The 20,334-nt window shown below is 43.3% G+C and overlaps 3 protein-coding genes across 10 annotated transcripts in view; 1 reads left to right on the top strand and 2 right to left on the bottom strand.

Moving 5' to 3' along the window:
- The window catches only part of L2HGDH (L-2-hydroxyglutarate dehydrogenase), a 39,720-nt gene extending 32,048 nt beyond the window's left edge, over positions 1-7,672 (bottom strand). The window contains exons 1-3 of one of the 3 annotated variants that reach the window (XM_058540603.1): positions 7,183-7,672; positions 3,392-3,507; positions 2,501-2,652 (exon numbers count right to left, since the gene is read on the bottom strand). In XM_058540603.1, the coding sequence (XP_058396586.1) occupies positions 2,501-2,652; positions 3,392-3,507; positions 7,183-7,322 (408 nt within the window). In that variant the 5' untranslated portion in view covers positions 7,323-7,672. The remainder of the gene's footprint in view (positions 1-2,500; positions 2,653-3,391; positions 3,508-7,182) is intronic. The other 2 variants (XM_058540604.1, XM_058540602.1) reach the window with 2 other exon arrangements.
- On the top strand, positions 6,679-17,554 carry DMAC2L (distal membrane arm assembly component 2 like). 5 transcript variants are annotated; one of them, XM_058540610.1, is made up of 5 exons: positions 6,679-6,754; positions 13,542-13,653; positions 14,585-14,793; positions 15,394-15,565; positions 16,349-17,553. In XM_058540610.1, exons 2-5 carry the CDS (start codon positions 13,550-13,552, stop codon positions 16,461-16,463), a joined length of 600 nt encoding a protein of 199 aa, XP_058396593.1. In that variant the 5' UTR covers positions 6,679-6,754; positions 13,542-13,549; the 3' UTR covers positions 16,464-17,553. The 5 variants fall into 5 exon arrangements, with proteins under 5 accessions (XP_058396593.1, XP_058396592.1, XP_058396594.1 ...); XM_058540609.1 differs by lacking the exon at positions 6,679-6,754 and adding an exon at positions 7,473-7,528 and having other exon boundaries at positions 16,349-17,552; XM_058540611.1 differs by lacking the exon at positions 6,679-6,754 and adding an exon at positions 13,294-13,425 and having other exon boundaries at positions 15,397-15,565; positions 16,349-17,554.
- Positions 17,543-20,334, bottom strand: part of CDKL1 (cyclin dependent kinase like 1) — a 45,701-nt gene continuing 42,909 nt past the window's right edge. For both annotated transcript variants that reach the window (XM_058540605.1, XM_058540606.1), the window contains one exon: positions 17,543-19,650. In XM_058540605.1, the coding sequence (XP_058396588.1) occupies positions 19,546-19,650 (105 nt within the window). In that variant the 3' untranslated portion in view covers positions 17,543-19,545. The remainder of the gene's footprint in view (positions 19,651-20,334) is intronic.

The following is a 20,334-nucleotide window of genomic DNA, read 5'->3' as shown; positions in this document are numbered from 1 at the left end:
AAGAAATTAAAGAAGATCTAAATAAATGGAAAGACATCCCATGTTCATGGTTTGCAACATTTAATACTGTTAAGATGGCCATACTCCCCAAATTGATCTACAGATTCAAGACAATCTCTATCAAAATCCCAGCTGCCTTTTTGGAGAAACTGACAACTGACCCTAAAATTAATAGGGAATTGCAAGGGACCCAGAATAGCCAAAACAATCTCAAAAAAGAAAAAAGTTGGAGGACTCACACTTCCTGATTTCAAAAAATAACAGAGCTACAGTCATCAAGATAGTGTGGTACTGGCATAAGGATAGATATACAGCAGTGGAATAGAATCCTAAACACACTGTCTTACATTTATGCTCAACGGATTTTTGATAAAGGTGCCAAAACAATGTAGAAAGAATAGTCTCGTCCACAAATGGTGCTGAGACAACTGGATATCCACATGCAAAAGACTGAAGTTGGACCCCTTCCTCACACCATAGACCAAAACTAACTAAAAACTGATCACACCCTGGAGGTACGGGTGCAGGGGGTGGGCGGGGAGCTCAGCTGCTGGTGGCGGAGTCTGAGGAAGGGGGGGCAGGCCAGCTGCAAAGGTGGTAATGAAGCAGCCCAAGAAGCAGGCCGAGGAAATGGACCAGGAAGATAAGGCGTTCACGCAGGAACAAAGAGAGCAGCACAAGAAACTGGAGGAGCTAAAAGCAAAAGCCAAGGGGAAGGCCCCCGCGACCACAATCGGAACTAAGAAATTGGGCAAAAAGTAAGCTGCTCCTTGTGCCTGAGGCAATGGTGATCCTTAACTCCATTACTGTTGAAACATCTGGACTTCCTGCCATTACATCTGTTGCCACCTATAGCTAGAATGAAGCTGTCTGGGAGCCTGTTGTGCATTTAAGAATAAACTTTAGTAAAAAAAAAATCATACAGTGGCTCATCTCCCCTTTAGTTCTTCTCATTCAGCCATTCCTACCTTAGCATGAGGTCAGAGTAAACCTAGCTCAGAATTCTGCCAAAGTCTGCTCTTCAGTCTTTCTTCTACCCCAAATTCTGTACCACCTAGTATTAAACCAACTCATTTGGGGGGGAAAAAAGTGATCATAGATCTAAATGTCAGAGATAAGGCTATAATAAAATTCTTAGAAGAAACATAGGAGTAAATTTTCATGATCTAAGGTTAGGCAATGATTTCTTAGATATGACACTAAAAGCACAAGCAACAAAAGAAAAAAAAAGATAAACTAGACTTCAACAAAATTATAAGCTTCTGTTCTTCAAAGGACACCATCAAGAAAGTAAAAAAGAAATACAGAATGGGAGAAAATGGGAGAAATACAGAATGGGAGAAAATATTTACTAACATTTAAAATATCATTATTACTACTATTTTATTTTAAAAATAAAAAATATTTTAATATTTTAGTGGTATTTTAGTAAGTATCATATAGCTGATAAGGGACTATATCCAGAATACATAAAAAACATCTACAACTCAACAATAAAAAGACAAATAAGCCAATTTTAAAATGGGCAAAAGATTTGTATAGGTATTTTTCCAAAGATAAATGAATGGCCAATGAGTATATGAAAAGATGCTTAGTATCCTTAATTACTAGGGAAATGCAAATCAAAACCACAATGAGATACCACTTCACACCCACTAGGTTGGAGAAAATAAAAGAGACAGATAATAACAGGTGCTGGTGAGGATGTGGAGATGCGGGAATCCCCATTAATTGCTGGTGGGAATGTAAAATAGTGCGGCACTTTGGAAAACAGTCTGGCAGTTCCTCAAAATGTTAACATGGAGGGCCGGCCTGGTGGTGTAGTGGTTAAGTTCCCGCCCTTTGCTTCTGCGGCCCGGGGTTCACGGGTTCGGATCCTGGGCGCGGACCTATGCACCACTTATCAAGCCATGCTGTGTCAGGCATCCCACGTATAAAATAGAGGAAGATGGGCACAGATGTTAACCCAGGGCCAACCTTCCTCAGCAAAGAGAGGACGATTGGCAACGGATGTTAGTTCAGGGCTAATCTTCCTCACACACACACACACACAAAAATGTTAACATGGAGTTACTATACGACCCAGCAATTCCACTCCTAGCTATATAAATGAGAGAAATGAAAACATAGGTCCATACAAAAACTTGTACGTGAATGTCCACAACAGCATTATCCACAATAGCCAAAAAGTGGAAACAACACAAATTCATCAACTGCTAAATGGATAAACAAAATGTGGTATACTTCTACAATGCAATATAAAAAGGAATGAAGTACTGATGCATGCTACAAGATGAATGAACCTTGAAAACGTTATGCTAAGTGAAAGAAGCCAGACACAAAGGACAACATACTGCATGATTCCATTTATATGAAATGTCCAGATTTTGCAAATTACATAAACACAAAGAAAGAAAAACCAGGTTTTTTTAATACAACATTAAACATCCCTGAGAAAATGCTAGTTACAAATAAGACAAGGCCCTAAAAAATTCCATACCTTGCCACATTGCTTGTAGGAAATTCCCTTTTGGTTACAGTACTCATAGATGAGGGCTGCGCCTTGCACACATAATTTAGCTTTCAGAGATTCAGGTTTATAATAAATTCCACTATGTATGACACCACTGTTATGTCCAGTCTGGTGAACAGCTACAGAACGAGAGAAACAGGGTAAGAGAAAGGATATGACTCATACAAAACCTAAGAAGTGGCGGAACAAACTTATAGTTGAAGCTATTAGAGACCACATTATTTAAAATTCTGCTTGAGTTTGTTCTTACAGCGAGAGCACTGGTAGCCTCCTCTAGTAGTCAACCCTGGTGTCCGTGTCAAATCCCTCCAGCCCATCTCTGGTTTCAGCTACAACTTTGGTGCACAAACTCACCTCTCGCTACCAGCAAACCACTTCAAGGGCCCACTATAGCTCCCTGCATTCTGCCCACGGCCTTTTCTAATGCTTGGGGGTTGGGGGAACTCAACATCCCTAGGGACAATCTTCAACCAGTAGAGACAGAAGCTGATGGATAAATAAGCACAATCTTGGGAAACATTAGGTAGTTCCTCAGAGGTCCCATTGGAATCAAGTTCACAGAAGCAACCTTGATAATGCATCCTCTTCCTTCCCTGTTGACTCTCCCCATCCTCTCACTCCTGTCTCCTCAGAAAACCCCTCAAACAAATCACTTACACCCAAGTCCTAGTCCCCGGCTCCGCTTTCTAGAGAAACCCAACTCAGACACTAACATTAACATTAGGCATCAATGATGCAGAACTGACAAAATGAGCAGGTGCTCAGGTTAAGCTCAAATAGCAACACTGATTACATACATGCCTAAATCAAACATACATGCCTAAATCACGCATACATGCCTAAATCACGCATACATACCTAAATCTTTCTCCTTTTCCAGAACACCAATGGAAAGTGCTGGATGCCGCAGGATGAGTGCTCTGGCAGAGGCAAGCCCCACAATTCCACCACCGACAATGACTACATCAAATGAGCTTTAAGAGAAAGTCACCTTTAAAGTAATGCATGTTTACAGACCTCATCAAACTTCACATGCATATTTTCATCATCAATGGACAATTAAACTATTAATTTATCATTAAAATCAAATATTTATTGGGCTTTGTGCTATTCAGCTTTATACTAACGAAGAAACCTTTAAAAGTTACACGCATTGCCAGTGGGTCATATAATCAGCTACGCCCAGTAGGCAGGGTGACTAGTTACCCAAGCTGCTATAAGTCTGCACGGTACTCTGCCCAGGCTGGCTGCATCAGCGATTACTCCGTGTTAAGCGTCACACTCTTCTCTACCATCTATTCTTTTAAAATTCAAGTGCAGTATTCTTGAAGATAAACTACCATTAAGTCGTTAATGCCTTGGTGTGCAAGAATGTATAATTTTTTTTTTTCTGCTGAGAAGGAAACAGCCAGTGAGAACATCAAAACATAGGGAAATAAGTGGTCCAGAAATGGGTTCAGAACCACAGTTTTAGCCATGACAAACCCTGAATACACAATCATTTGAAAAATTAGAAAGGGCGTGCACAGTCTAACTCTGCAATGAGAAGCTTAAAAGGTGACCTTTAGCACTGATCTCGTGGTCGACACATCTCGGTTTTACAGGAAGATGGCCAATCCTGCTTCTTCTACACCCCACCTATTTCACCCCTTCCTATATTACATTATTTTGATGTAAATCCTAAACATCATTTGTAAATATTTCAATATGTTATTTCTAAAAGGCCTCTTACACACACACAATACCATTATTCTAACTAAAAAATTAACAAATTTTTTATATCATCAAATATTCACTATAAAACTTTTAGAAGAAAACAGGAGAAAATCTTTGGGATCTAGGGCTAGGTGAAACGAGTTGACATCAAAAGCACGATCCATAAAACAAAAAAAATTGATAAATTGGACTCCATCAAAATTAAAAACTTTTGCTCTGCAAAAGACCCTGTTAAGAGGATAAGAAGACAACCAACAAATTGGGAGAAAAGACTTGCAAACTACATATCTGACAAAAGACTCACATCTAGAATATATATTAAGAACTCTCGGGGCCGGCCTGGTGGTGTAGCGGTTAAGTTCCCGGGTTCCGCTTCAGCAGCCCAGGGTTCGCCAGTTTGGATCCTGGGCACAGACCTACTCACCACTCATCAAGCCATGCTGAGGTGGTGTCCCACATAGAAGAACTAGAAGGACCTACAACTATGTTATATACAACTATGTACTGGGGCTTTGGGGAGAAAAAAGAAAAAGGATGATTGGCAACAGATGTTAGCTTAGGGCCAATCTTTCTCAAAAAAAAAAAAAAACACTCTCAAAACAAACAAGCCATTTAGAAAATGAGCAAAAGATATGAACAAACATTTCATCAAAGAGGAGAGATACATAGACGGCAAATAAGCACATTACAAGGTGTTCAATACCACTAATTACTAGGGAAATGCAAATTAAAAACTACAACGAGATATCACTACACCCCATCAGAATGGCTAAAACAAAAAAAGTGATGACACCAAATGCTGGGGAGAATGAGGAGCAACTGGATCACTCACACCTGGCTGGTTGGAATGTAAAACAGCACAGCCACTCTGGAAAAGAGTACGGCAGTTTCTTAAAAAATAAACATGTGCTTACTACATGTCTTAGCAACTGCACTGTTGGGCATTTATCCCAGAGAAATGAAAACTTATGTTCATACCAACAGCTGTACATAAATGTTCACAGCAGCTTTATTCATAATAGCCAAAAACTGGACACGGCCCAGAGTCCCTTCAACTGGTGAGTGGTTAAACAAACTGTGATAAATCCAGACCACAGAACACTATTCCACCGTTAGAAGGAATCCACTATCACTACAGGCAACACCTTGGACGGATCTCCAGGACATTATACTGCGTGAAAAAAGCCAATCTCAAAAGGTTACATACGTATGATTCCACTTATAAAACATTCTCAAGATGACAAAATTATAGAGCGGGAAAATAGATTATTGGTTGCCAAGGCTTAGAAAGGTTGGAGAGACAGAATGTGAATATAAAGGGGTAGGAAACACAAGGGATATCTTTGTTTTGATGGAACATTTCTGTTTCTTAATTGTGGTGCTAGTTACGTAAATTAACACATATGATTAAATTGCATGGAAACACACACACACACACACACACACACACACACACACACGGAGTGCATGTAAAACTGATGAAATCTGAACAAGGTCTGTGGATTGTACCAATGTCAATTTCCTGGTTTTGATGTTGTACTATAGTTATGTAAACTGTTATCACTGGGATAAATTGGGGGAAGGGTACAAGGGGGCTGTTTTTTTTTTTGCAACTTCCTATATATCTATAATTATTTCAAAATAAAAAGTATAAACAAAACCTTCACCAACCCTATTTTTCTTCCCTTAATAAAACCTTTCCAAAAGAATTGCCTACATAACCCCCACAATGAATCACAAATCCTATCCCACTCTAATCCCCTTCCAATCCACTAACGCACAACAGCCAGAGTCAACTTTTGAAACATCAACATTTACTTACCTCTTAAAAACCCTTTAAAAGCCTCCCAATGCTCTTAGAATAAAATTCAACGCGCAATTAAAACAAAAACCCTGCAGTGAAGCAGCCTCTCTCCAGTGTCATTCCACACAAATCTCTGCTCTGCTAAGCTGGTCCATCTTCTAGTTCTCCTAATAGCCAAGAGCTTTCCAGCTTAAAGCCTTCGCATAAACTATTCCCTCTACAGAGAGCAGAGAAAACCAGTGGTTTCCGATGTGACCTTCAAACTTCAAATCACAGGACACTGAATTCTGCAGGCTTTGATTGGCAACCGAGCTGCTTCTCCCAGGGCAACTCTATGCAGCGTGTGCCAAGAACCGACTGATTTAAGACCAGAGTCATATCTTCCAAGCGACACCAGAGACGCCAGCTAAGAAACGGCACATCTGAGTGCTTACTGTGTGCGAGGACGTTTAATCCTCAAACGACCACCCGCGGCAGAGACTAAGACCCTGGTCACCGCAGAGCCTTCAGGAGCCTCGGTGACCAGCCCAGAGCGGGCAGGAAGGGAGGGAAGAACTGCCCCTGACCTCCACTTAACACTACGTCCCTCGCGCTTTTCCTCCGGCCCACAGACACGACCCACGAGTCCTGCAGGGAGTCCCCGGGTCGCGGGCCGAGCCGCGCTCCCCAAGACGCCACCTCCTCCCACGCCTGGGCAGAGGGTGAGCAGGGGCACAGGGGCAGGGGGTGGAGTAGGGGCGGGGGTGAGCAGGGGCACAGGGGCAGGGGTGGAATGGGGGGGGTGAGCAGGGGCACCGGGGGGTGGAACAGGGGCGGGGGTGAGCAGGGGCACGGGGGGGTGGAATAGGGGCGGGGGTGAGCAGGGGCGCAATGGCACAGGGGCAGGGGTGGAATAGGGACGGGGGTGAGCAGGGGCACGGGGGGGTGGAATAGGGGCGGGGGTGAGCAGGGGCACAGGGGCAGGGGTGGAACAGGGGCGGAGGTGAGGAGAGGCACAGGGGCTGGGGGTGGAATAGGGGCTGGGGGTGGAATAGGGACACAGGGGCGGGGGAGAGAATAGGGACACAGGCCCGCACGAGGCACCTGGAGGCAGCAGCGCGAGCGGCGGGGCGGGCCGAAGGCTACTCACCTGGTGCTGGCCCTGCGGCCACCGCGGAACAGCAGCCAGGGCCCCCCCGGCGCCGGCCCGCACCCCGCGAAGAAGGCCCCCGGGAAGCCCCCGCGGGCCCGCCCGCAGGCCCCGCCCAGGTAGCGCAGCGCGGGCACCATGGCCGGCGCCCCCTCCCCTGTCAGCCCGACTCTGCGGACCCCGCGCTCTCGAGCCCCGCCCCCACGCAGGAGCCAATCAGACGCGCGCCTTCACCCACGTGGGGCGCCGCCGGTGACCAATGGGCGCGCGCGGCGGAGGGCGAAGGGCAGGCCGCGCCGCAGTCGACGCGGAGACGCTGGCTCGCTGTCTCCCTCCCTGCGACGCTGTGAGTCGGGGAGCGAGGCCCGAGCGGGGCGGGGCTGGGGTGGTGGTGACGCTCTGCCCTTCCCTCTCCTGTCCCCGGGCTGGCCGAAGCCGGGCCCGTGCCTTCGACCTTTACCGCGCAGCGGACTCGGGGCCGCGGGAGGAAATCTGGGCGTGATGACGGTGAAAACTCTCGTTTGGGCGTGCCCAGCAGCCTCCCTGGCCCCGCCCCCGGCTCGAGGCCCCGCCCCTGGCTCGAGGCCCCGCCCCCGCCCGGCGCGGAGCCCGCTGCAGGGCGCGCTGTCCCGCCCGCGCCACCCCCGGTGCCTGCAGTCTCTGGACTTTGTGGGCTCCGGTCCTTCCTGGTCCTGTGACTGCGGAGCACGTAGGGGACAGACGGCTGGGTCTCGGCCATCACCTACCAGTCCGTGTCCTCGTCTTAGATCCGGGGCCGAGATGCGGTGCGGGCCGGGGTCAGCGACCCTCCTGTCCGGTCCCTTCAGCGCTGCTCCCTTCTCTGTGAAATGAGGGAGGTGGGCTGTGTAGTCTCTGAGACTTTCCAACTGTGTGAAATTAGGTGATTCTGTCACCGCGCCAGTTGAACCAACACCGTTCTCTGTGCTGATGGCAGTTTAACTTTTAGGGTCAGGACAGCTGAACAGAACAAAGATAGAATGGTATCATTTTCTTGCTGGAAGGCCTTTGTTTGAATTTGGTTCCGGTCGTTAGTCAGGGGCTTGGAGAAGTCACTTCACCCCTTTGCCTCTGACCCTCCTCTGGGAACTGGAGTAATGGCAGTGTCTCCCCGTAGGGCTGGTGTGGGATTGCAGGAGATGAGGCTCCGCGGGTGGTTAGCACGGGGTAGTTCTCCGTAAATGAATGCTTTTGTTATGTTTAAATGGGTTTACTCCTCGACAGTTGTACATATTTTGCTTTATTTGTGAAAACAATGTAGAATGTTACCTGCGTGTTCCATCACAAATGAAAAAACGAGATAGTTCTTTTTTTAGTTCAATTTTTTGTTTTGAGGTCGTTGTAAATTTCCATGCAGTTGTAAGAAACAGTAGGGATCCTGTGTACCCTTCACCCAGTATCCCCCAGGGATAACACTTTGCAAAACTGTTACAGTGTCACAACCAGGAAATTGACATTGACCAGTCTACTGATCTCACTCTGATTTCCCCACTGTTACATTTGTGTGTGCATTTACTTCTATATAGTTTCTGCCATGTGTGTGGATTGCTTTATCCACCACCGCAGTCAAGCTGCAGCATGGTTCCCTCACAAGAATCCCCCCCCACACACACACACCCGCTGCCCCCCCCCCGTCCCCCCCCCCCCCCCCCCCCCCCCCGTTGTCCTTCTATAACCACCTCCCTCCTGCAAGGCACCCTCTTCCCCAGTCTGTTCTCCCTTTCTAAAATTGTGTCATTTCAAGAATGTGATATGAACAGAATTATTTGGTACATAACTTTTGGGAATTGGCTTTTTTCACTCAGCATAATCCCTTGAGATCCATCCAAATTGTTGCATGTATCGATAATTCATTCCTTCTTACTGCTGAGTAGTATTCCATGGTATGGCAGTGCCACGGTATGTTTAACCATTCACCCCCTAAAGGACATCTGAGTTGTGTCCAGTTTTTAGCTATTTTGAATACAGCTGCTGTGAACATTAGTGTACAGCTTTTTGTGTGAACCTGTTTTCTGCTTCTCTGGGATAAATGCCGAGAGTCCACTTGCTGGGTCATATGCTAAGCACATGTTTAGTTTTGTAGGAAACTGCCAAACTGTTTTCTAAAGTAGCTGTACCTCTTTACATTCCCACCAGCAAGGTTTGAGTGATCACTTTCTCCTCATTGTCACTGTTTTTCATTTTAACCATTCTAAAGCTAGCTATGTAGTGGAGACGGCTATTTTTTAGTTTGCACAGGATGTAGTTGACTTGTTACTAGGTTGAATACAGAATGATACACTTACTTCTAGGGTCAGACTTTCGTGGGCCACCTGGGCCTGTAGTAGTGACATTTTTACTACTCTGTGATTTTGAGTGTGTGCTTCTTAGTTTAGCAAGGGGAGAGAACTCACAATACACAAGCCTTTTTAATAAAATTTTTTCTGCTTACCCTCTCCCTTGGGTTTGTACAGTCACGCACTGCATAATGACATTTCGGTCAACGACGGACTGCTTATATGGCAGTGGTCCCGTAAGATTAGTACCATATAGCCTAGGTGTGTAGTAGGCTGTACCATCTAGGCTTGTGTAAGTACACTTTATGATGTTTGCACAACAAGGAAATTGCCTAACAATGCGTTTCTCGTATCCCTGTCGTTAAGCAATGCCTGACTATACATTAATTTGTTTCAATTCAGTAATTTCAAATCAAGAGCCCACCTTACACTCATACGCCCTGCAGTGTCTTTGGCTGGAGACATTTATGTATTCATGATACCACCCTCCTCAGTTGAGAATTCATGTTCATCTTCCATCTGTGTCAGAACCTGTAGGACATGAGTTCAACGAGTGCCGTGTGATGTCAGCCTAGGAATGGCCTTTGTGACCTTCACTTCCAATTCCTAATGAATTATTCTGTTCTATTTCATTAGACTCTACACACGTCAGAAATAAGAATTGGCATCAATAATGGGTGATTTGCAGTGAGACAGGCTGTAATTTGGGAAAAATCTCCCCAATTCTGATACCACCCACCCCTCTCTCCACATTTTTACCACCCTCAAGAACTAGTTTGCTAGTTCAGTCTTTTTGACCACTAAGTTAGCCATCACTTTGAATAGCCTACCTAAGTAATTACATTTAATATGTAAATCAGAACTTTCACTTAAAAATTTTTTTTTTAATGTTTTTGTGCAAACAGGAGAACTCTCAATCAAACCACTCAGATACTCAAACCACACTGTATATATCCTATTTTGGGTCCCACATTAGAGGTCTGCCCCTGTCTAAGTCACAAACATAATTGCAACTTTTAGAAACATCTGTTACAAACTTATGGCCCTAAGCCATGTTCTGATAGTAAGAAGTTTGGTTTTATTTTTTAATGATTTTAATTCCTGAGTTATTTATCACAGCAGTAATTTAGTAGCGGTTATTTTTTAACTTGCTTTTTAACTGATTTCTTCTAATTCCTTAGAGCTAAATTCACCAGCTCACCAGTAGAGGTCTCCTCTTTCCCTGTAGAACGCATTCCCAGAGGCTGCTGCTTGAATTCCTCTGAAATTCCTGAAACCAATTAGCAAAGTCACAGTTGAGAATGTAAAAACCTACCAATTTATTTTTTTACCCTTATTGCCAAATAAAAATTTGATTTTTATGTTTAAATTATTTTAAATATGATAGTATTTTTAGAGCTCACAGCTGGGGTAAATTCGGCCTTTCCTTTCAGCTGAATTTTAGGGTAGGCCAAATGAATCAAGTGAAGGTACCTCAGTTTTCAGACCACTCTATCTACCTGCTCAGTGACAGTTTCTCTGGTTTTCCCTTTCTCCATGGAAATATACCAACTATTGAAGACCATTAATTAGCAAATATTTAATACACTCTTGCCTCAGGGTGTATGCCGTCTCCATAGGGAGATGGCACTGTTCCGGGTGCTAAGAACAATGGAAAGAATAAGACGTGATCCTTGCTCTTCCCGTCGTTCTGCATACTTTTCTTTTTCTGCCCAACTGGAAACTCTTAATCGTCATTTAAGACCCATCTCAAAGGACACCTCTAATGTGAAGCCTTCCCCTCCCCCCCAGGCTCTCGCAGACTTGTTCATCCCTCTAGTAACACACCATGTTATTTGTTTGTTTATATGTTGTCTGTCTTCTTCACGAGGCTATATGTTCTATGAGGACGGGAATGTTTTTCTCCGTATCTCCTTGTCTTGTTTTTGTTTTGTTTCGTCTTATCATTGTGTCTCTTGCACTAAGCATAGCAGACATTCAATAAATATTTATTGAGTGAATGAATGGATAGCTGGATGGAGATCGTATTTGAATAAGGTCTTGAGATTGGGTATGATTTCCACAGTCAGGATTGGCGGGGTGGGAAGGGACCGTAAATAGAGGGAGCAGGCTGCATTGAAGCCGGAAAGCCCGGATGTGCAAATGAAGTGGAGCTGTTAGAGGTGGGCACAGGTAGAGAGAGCTCCAACAGAAAGCTGGAAAGGGCCGAGAGTGGGAGAGCAGTAGTTGGGGAGGTGTGCAGTGAGGAAGGCAGGGTGCTGATGGAGAAGGCAGGTGAGTCCAGGTTCCTTCCTCAGACCTCATCCCTCAGCAGCCTCGGTCACTTCCTCAGCTGTAGGACGGTTCCCACTCAGGCCTCTTGCTAGTCCTCTTCTTTTCCTGAGTTCTAGAACCATCCAGTGACTGAGGAAAGAGCCCTGGACTGGTAGGAGAGAAACTAGGTTTGCATTTCAGCACTGTCACCAATCAGGCATGAAACACTGGGCAAGTCCTTTTAAACACATGCATTTATTAATACCCCACCTTGTTCCAGAAAGGATTTAGGGTGTCAGCAAGTTACTTAATATCAGGGCTTCTGTTTCCTCATCTCTAAGTGAGAGGTTTAGTCTAGGTGGTCTGAGTTCCTTCCAGCTTTACCATTTTATGCCTCTGATTCTGATGATTTGTTGGTCATCCCCAGTTACAAGTTCTGCCAACACTTCATATGTAGAATATGAAAAACTAGGGGTGAGGGGGAACCTAAACCCACAACCCTGATTTCTGTTAATGGCATCACCGTCTACTAGTGTCCCAGGACCAAAACTTAGTGTTGTCTTCAACTCCTCCGGCCCTGCCCGTATGTGTCCCTCACTGAGTCCTGTGGAATGCCCTCTGTAATGTCATCCCGTTCTTCCCCACTCAGCTTTTCCCGTGGCCACATGTAGTTGAAGCCCTTGTTGGCTGTCCCTCTGTCCTGTTCTATGGACCCTCGATCTTGATGCTGCTGTCTGAGTAATATTCCTGAAGCACAGCTCCAACACTGCCAGTGCTCTGTGCTAAAACCTCGGTGACTCCCAGCTGCCTGCAGAGGACAGTCCACGTCCCTGGCTGATGGTGCCCGACCCTTCCTGACGTGACTGTATAAACTGTCTGCCTTCTCTTCCCATGACCCCACGTGCTGACCAAACTGAACTATGACACCCTTAGATGTTCCTGCCACAGCTAATCCCCTGACAGACCTTTCCCTGGCATCTTTGTCTGTTGAAACCCTGGTCTGTCTTTATGTTAACTCTTCTGAGGTATTTATCGGGTTCTATCATGTGTTTTGAGTTTTAGCTCACTGCACCCTGAATTCCGTTGTCAGCTCCTCAAAGGCAGAGACCACCTTTCATTTCTCTTTGTCTCCCCCCGCCGGGCACACTACTAGAGAAACTCAAATTGAGATAAACCAGGTGGAGACCCAATTCAGAAATCACTTTCTCAACTCATGGTTCTAGATTTTTACAGCTGGAAATCGTCTGAGCTAATCATCTCGTCTTACAGACGAGAACGCCCAGGGTGGGAGAGGTGGCCCTGCCTGCCCAGTCTCTCCGGCTGCCCTGGCTGTGCTCTGACTGTAGTGGTGACACTGCTGCAGCCTGTCCTGGGGAGTCTGCTCCATGTCTCCTCCCTCTTTCTGCATGTGAGCATCTTAACCTCGACTCACTGTCCCTGGTGGTTTTGTTCGTCACGTTGATGCTGGAAATGCAGATTGAGAGTGGAGCTGGTTTCAGCCTGTAGGCGCGCTGCCCGAGCAGACACCAGGTGGCAACACTGCAGGCTGACTCCAGTTGTGGACTGAACAATGGAACGTTAACATCAAGGCTGGAAGGAACCATAGAGACTGTCCAGTTCAGCCCCTCGTTTTTGCAGCAAAAGAAACCAAGAAACAGAGACAGGAGTGACTTGCCCAGTACCTCTTGAGGGACAAGTGAGTCAGCAGCTTCATGGCACAGGAGCGTTGACTGAACGTGTGGCATGTATTACTGTGCGTGTGGGGCTCGGATTGCAACTGATGACCTAACACGAATCCTGTCGTGTGTCTAGATCGCAGGATGCTGTTTGGAAACATTTCCCGGCAGTTGTGTGGCTTAAAGAAAGTCCCGTGGTCATGTGACTCCAGGCCCTTCTGGGGCTGGCTGAACGCAGTGTTCAATAAGTAAGTTACTCCACCAAAGTGAAGCAGCGTGGGGATTGTTGCAGCTTGATGAGCTCCCAGTAGCTGATTTGGTTATTTCTTGTATTTCAGATATTTTTTGTACAATGTGTGCAGTATGATCCTAATTTTGTTTAAAAACAAACAAATAAAACATACACACAAGCAATGAATAAAGACCAGAAAAACAGATTACAAACTATGAACTGTGACTGTCTGGGGTGCAGGATTTCAGTAATTTTTCTTATTTGTCCTTTCGATGGCTTTCAGGTTTTCTAAAATGAATGTTTATTACTTTTATAATAAGAAAAGCTCAGTAAATGTGATTTCAGAATATATTATTCTATGGCTTCTTAAGGGATATAATTAGCCTTTTGAATACTATCCAGGAAACTCAAGTTTTTAAAAAGTGAGTAGGTGGCATGCTTAGAAATATTGTAAAACTAATGAAACCAACCTCGTTTAGTATAGCATTAATACCGCTAACTAGAGAAAAAGGCATACGTAGACATTAATAAATATCGCTTAATGACATTAATTTGGATAAAAGTTCAAAATTATTCTCTCTTTAATCTTTTACCATTAATAAAAACGATAACCAAGTATAGTCACTCATTCAGCACACAGTTACTGAGTACCTCCTGGTGTCAAGCTACCGTGCTGCATGCAAACCAATGAAGACTCATGTCTGCCTGATAAGCTCGTATCAGAATAGCCTGTCTCCACAGAATTCACTTGGAAACAAAAACAAAAGCACAAAAAGTAGTGGGTGGCGCCATCGTATGTTTTTTGCATGGATTTCACTGATATCCTTCTCTCCCTCCGCAGTGATTTGAAATGAAAAGTTGTTGCTATTCTGTATGTATTTGGTGAATCTAGTTAAGAAGCAAGTGATTACAGGAAAACCTAAATGCTTTTGTCCTCCGGCCAACAGAGTGGATCATGAACGCATCAGGGATGTCGGCCCCGACAGGGCGGCGTCCGAGTGGCTGCTGCGCTGTGGGGCCATGGTGCGCTACCGCGGCCAGGAGAGGTGGCAGAAGGACTACAACCACCTCCCGACAGGCCCTCTGGACAAATACAAGATTCAGGCGATCGATGCCACCGACTCCTGTATCATGAACATTGGGTTTGATCACATGGGTAACTACCCAGTCCTTTGCTTATGGGAAATGCCGTAATTCGAGGTGACGTTTTGTCACAGTTGACTCACTGTTATAGGTGTGTCTTTTGTGCCCTTTTCAGTACAATCCAGTTTGTTTCTTCCTGTGTGTGATATTTATTTTTAAATCAAATAGGGATTACAAACACCTTCCTCTCTTTTCTCCCCCCGTTAAGCTTGTCTCTACATGCCTTTATTCTGTGGTTTATTGACTTAAAATTCAAGGCTGTCTTTATCAAGCTGTCTTTGTCAAACTTCCATCATTGAGAAACCCTCAATAATGTAGGAGTAATCATACCCACACAGCTTCTGCCCATGCGGGTGTTTCTGTCCTCCGGAGCATGGGCTTCTGATTACAGAATGGCCTTGTCCATCAGCACAGCCTGTGTGGTGGGCTGTGCTGTAAGCCTGTAACCTTGTATGGTTAGTAGGTTGACTAATCGTTCCAGTTTTCCTGGGACTAAGAGACTCCCCAGGACATGGCACATTCAGTCCTAAAACCAGAATAGTCCTGGGCAAATTCGGACAATTGGTCATCTTAAAGCTACAGCGGATTCTTAAACTCCACTTGTTTTCCCCAGAAGGCCTACAGCATGTGGAAAAAATAAGGCTATGCAAGTGTCATTACATCGAGGATGCCTGTTTGGAGAGACTTAGTCAACTTGAAAACTTACAAAAAACCGTGTTGGAAATGGAAATAATTTCATGTGGGAATGTCACAGACAAAGGCATCATTGCTTTGCATCATCTAAGGTGGGTGGTCAGTGCCCAAAGGGAGACTTGACCATGATGTTCAGGTGAGTAATCAGAAGTGAAAACAGTTGAGAGGTGGTATCTTTTCTTAGTTCTGAAAAATGTAATTTAAGAAAATGACTTAACTTTCATCTGTACTACTTGAAAACAGTTAAAATTTTCACTCTTAATACGTTGTGGTTTTATTGCACTTTTTAGGGAGCATCTTTTTAAAAAGTTGCATCTACACAAAGCACCCAGCCTGGTGCCTGGCGCAGTCGGCTCTCGATAAGCACTGCTGTTGGTGTCCTCTCCCCCTTTTACGTTTCCCCATGTTCTGCCAGGACCCTCAGTATCACAGGAAGTTTGGGAAACTTTAAACATTAGAACAAAAAGTACCAGATTGTCTTGTACATTAGTTGAGGCTTCATCTTTTAATAGACACTTGAGTTCCTTTAAGAACTTGCCCAGTTTTTTTCCCTTTCTGGATTAAGATTCATATTTTATATTTCACATGCAAAGGACTTCTGTGCCATAATATACATCTAGTATTTGGAAGGGTTCAGCTAGAATTATTGATGTCATTCAGTAGAACTAAACTGTCCAAAGTCTGGCTTCATTCCTAGCATGAATTCATTTAAAGTTGTGCTCTAAAATGACTGTTCTAAAGTCATTTTGAAAGTGTAGGGTGATAGAAACACATTCTGTGTGTAATTTTTTCTAAAAGTCAATAAATCAAGTTTATTTTAATGCTATGAGTAAAGGCCAAACTGAAGTAACTTTTTTTCCTTTCTCTTTTTGCAGAAACCTCAAGTATTTGTTGTTAAGTGATCTTCCTGGAATAAGAGAAAAAGAAAACCTTGTCCAACTCTTTAAAACAGCACTGCCTTCCCTGGAACTAAAATTAGATTTGAAGTAAAATAATAACATTCAATAAGTGTCTTATTTCAATTCGAAGTATCATTTGAAATTGGTGATCCTAAACAGCAACAAATATTATATAATCATCAATAAAACTATATGGAGGTCATATCATGACATTTTAGAAGCAGAGTCCATCATGTAGAAAATAAATATTCAGACGTGACTCATTAAAGTTACTAAGTTGAAAGTGAGAATTTATGTACATTAAATCATTTAAGAAAAATGTAAATCAGGTAGCATTTTAATGCTAATATCGTCCTCATTTTATATAGATATCTATGTAGATATCTTGATGTAGATATTCTTTATTGTATTTTAATACTAATTTATGTTACATTTTACTTGAAAGTTATTGAAGCATGTTACTATAAATGTACAATTATGAAAACATGAAAGCTAAACTTCAGATCATTGATGAATGAGTCAGGTATGCAAAGTAGTCTGGTTGACGATTCACATTGCTCTCAGGATTTGCACACGTCGCATGATCCTGCATTCTTGTGTTCTTTATAACATACACTGTTTCTGAATGAATAGCTTCTGGCTACGTCTATTTTGTAAGCTTAGTCTGGTGTTTTTTTCTGTGTGTAATTTTTTCTGTGTGTAAAGTTTTTTAAAAGTAGACATAAATACTTGGCTGAATTCACATAGTTTTGCTGGTTGCAATGGAACAGAGGGAACAGTCATGAAGACCAGCACAGCTTTCCTTACTCTTTGCTTAAATTAAAAAACTGCTTTAAACAGAACATTTTAACCTGTCAATTAGAAACTAATTTTTATTCCCTCATATATGTTGGCTACTACTTCCTATGTCCTCAAGGGACATCAAAAAGAAATGTAAACACAAAATTCAATTTACATCTAGAAAGCAGTGATAATATCATAAATAGATAAAAACAGATCTTTCTTTTTACCTGCTCGAAATGGCCCTGATTCTGTTATTGTTATTTCCCAACTTTTGTGGACTTCTATGTGTTTGGTTTGAACATTAAGCTGTTGGAATTATTTCAACTGCTGGTTGGAACATTAAGCTGTGGAAATAATTTTAAAATAAACACTTGCTATGATGCAACATTCTGATAGAAAAATTAATTTTATTTGTGTTTAGAAACCAGCTAATGTAAATAGCACACACCATAAATGGTACACTATTTACTAATATAGTTGCCACTGTCATTTAAAAAATCAGAAAATGGTAAATTAAACAAAGACGAGGATGTAGAACTGTCTCGTGAAACTGGTGATTCCGTGTTGAAGAAAGGGTTACAGATATGGTTAAATTAAGCATAAGCACACATTTAATAGAATTCCTGAGGAAAAAATGAGCACTTCTGTCTCAGGTTTGATTACTGTGTGGTGAGACAAGCAATTCTCCACAGTTTAGTCTGGAGCTACTTTTCTGTTCTGAATGGTTTTCTGTAAAACTACTGGATTTCGGCAGTTATAGTCATCTGCCTCGTCAAGTGCATTGTTTTGGGTTAAGAAGGAAAAAATGTAAACCACTCACGGAAGTTGGATGTCCTTCCTTGTCATCTGAATCAAGGCTGCATAACAAGAATCAGATAATCCTGGGACTCGTATTCAGTCCACTGTCAGCTCTGTGCAAGGAGCTGCAGACATCAGGGAGCCACAGAGTATCCCTGAACGGGCTGGGGGAGCCAGAATTTTTGAACAGATGGCAGAATTTCGTGGATTACTTAGCAGTGAGTGGACAGGGTCAAATGCTCTCATGAAGAAAATCAACATAGCAGTAAACTGAGAGTGCAGGAGAAATGTTTTGAAGATACAGTAACGTACCACTTCAGAAACCACGGCTGAGAACTGCTAGAAATAGCAGCACGTCAGCCAAAGTGGCATTGAGCTGTAAGAGACAGACACGAGCCCCATGTTGCCTGGTATCCAGGGAACAGGCAGGAAAAAGCTTTCCGAATAGGAGCAACAGGCCAGATCAAAGCTAGGAATCCTCAATAATAGCATTTTGGACTACTTTCTTATTAGTTGTTATCTTCTAGTCAAGATGGTATATACACACATATATTCATGAGCGTGTGTTTATAGATACACATACAGACATACATACATATAGTGTAAAAAGATATTTCAGGGAAAACATCAATTTACAACCTAATGTCTTTCATGACCCAAGTAAAAGCTCACAAGCAGTGTCTTCCAAAACCCAGATCACTGTAGGCAGTCCTGCCTGTCACTGTCTCCAGGTCAGAGGCTGAGCTGGACAGAGGGAAGTGCTCATTACTTTCAGGCTGACAGGCCCAGTTCGTGCGAAGCCTGTAGGTCTTGTTCTCCTCCTCGATCACCTTGATCAGCCATCGAGCCTCTTGCCTCTGTTTGCAAGGGGAACTGGGTGACCCACATAGATGGATTAGAGTAAATCCATCTCCCAGCAAAAGGACTAAGACACGTCCTTTACTAAAGACAAAGCATATGTAAGAAATGTCTATAACCATGTCATTAAATAGGTAAGCATATAAACTACACTTTTATGATAATCCATGATTTTAAATACTTCGAGCAACTCTTAAATATTCCAAAAAATGTTTTAAAATATAAAAATCAAAAGAGAGCAAGCAAGAAACGGAATTTAAACATTTTGATTTCAAGAACTAAAATTCTCAAATATGATGTTGAGACAATCTGAAAAGGCAGGGGATAGGACTCAAGGCAACAGAGATCCAAGGAAATGTGGGTGTTCTGGAATCCATTTGTCACTTGTTGCACATGGTACAATGGAAGCACAAATCTTTTTCACATCTCTAATGTGCCGGAGGTATGGGCAGTAGTTAGATACAGTTTATATTCTGTCCATAAGCTCAGCTACTTAGATACAACAAAAACACAAGTGAAAATTCCAGCACATTTTTCCCTGCTGTCCTGGACACGACCATCACACATGGAAGTCTGCCTCCGAATCTCCCTTCAGATCCTGCCAAGTGGCTGCCCCCAGTTAGTTACTTCTGTTTTCTCCTGATGATGTTTCAACATTGTCATTTCAATCAAATGTGTGTTTCATTTTTTCAAATTATCGAGTAATGCTTTTTTATCATCAATCTCCAAGCTCCTTAGATGTTTGGAAAGCGATAGTCCAGCTTCTTGGGATGACAGTGGTGCTTCTTCTTATCCAGAGCTGGAAGGACGCCGCTGGTCAGCTGAGGGAGGCACTGCAACTGCGAGAACAAAACACCGAATCAGGGTCAACGCTGCGCCTTTTCTCATCAGTGATGAAACATCACGAGAGAGGAAATAAGTAATTGTTCAGCACAGAAATGCTTTTTCTGCACAGAATCCAGGACCTGAGAGAGGACAAAATGTTTCAATTTGGTCTCTGCTTTTCCTTTTAAAGGTCTATTTTACATTAAAAAGCAAAACATGCACACTAAAGAAAATTTAGAGAATATGAAAAACAAGGAAAAACCCACATGTTAACATTATTGGAAAAAAGCATAGATTCACAGGCGTTGACAGCTTGCTGGGACCTTAGGGTCATTTAAACCAACGCCTTGTCTTGCAGCAAAGAAAAGTGACGTGTGGAGCACGCGGGCGATCTGCCCACTTACTCCTTAGTTAAAAAGTAGAAACTGCTCCCTTCATGCTGCCAGAAAACGTTTGAATTTATTGTCAATGTCAAATGAAAGTCAGGAGAACGTGCATATATTTTTTGTACTATACCATATGGCCTTGTGTATCTGAAAAGTGGGTATTGTTTTAGCAGTTTTAAATCAAATAGTTGAATTCTTCAGGACCTACAAGCAATACACAAATTAGTGAGGTTCCCTTGTTCTTTCGAGAAAAAGTATTTCCAACAAGACCCTTTACTCTTAAACACAAAGAAGCAGCAAGATAAGGGGCAA

The sequence above is a fragment of the Diceros bicornis genome, chromosome 5, assembly GCF_020826845.1.
Source record: "Diceros bicornis minor isolate mBicDic1 chromosome 5, mDicBic1.mat.cur, whole genome shotgun sequence".
NCBI lineage: Eukaryota > Metazoa > Chordata > Mammalia > Perissodactyla > Rhinocerotidae > Diceros > Diceros bicornis.
The sequence above is the reverse complement of the archived record's forward strand: the minus strand, read 5'-3'. Positions and strand labels throughout refer to the sequence as shown.

Excerpts from the sequence above, each read along its gene's own strand:
- DMAC2L (XM_058540610.1), top strand. The coding sequence starts at position 13,550 with ATGCTGTTTGGAAACATTTCCCGGCAGTTGTGTGGCTTAAAGAAAGTC. Across the intron at positions 13,654-14,584 it reads CTGAACGCAGTGTTCAATAA|AGTGGATCATGAACGCATCA; the intron begins GTAAGTTACTCC and ends TCCGGCCAACAG. Across the intron at positions 14,794-15,393 it reads CATTGGGTTTGATCACATGG|AAGGCCTACAGCATGTGGAA; the intron begins GTAACTACCCAG and ends TGTTTTCCCCAG.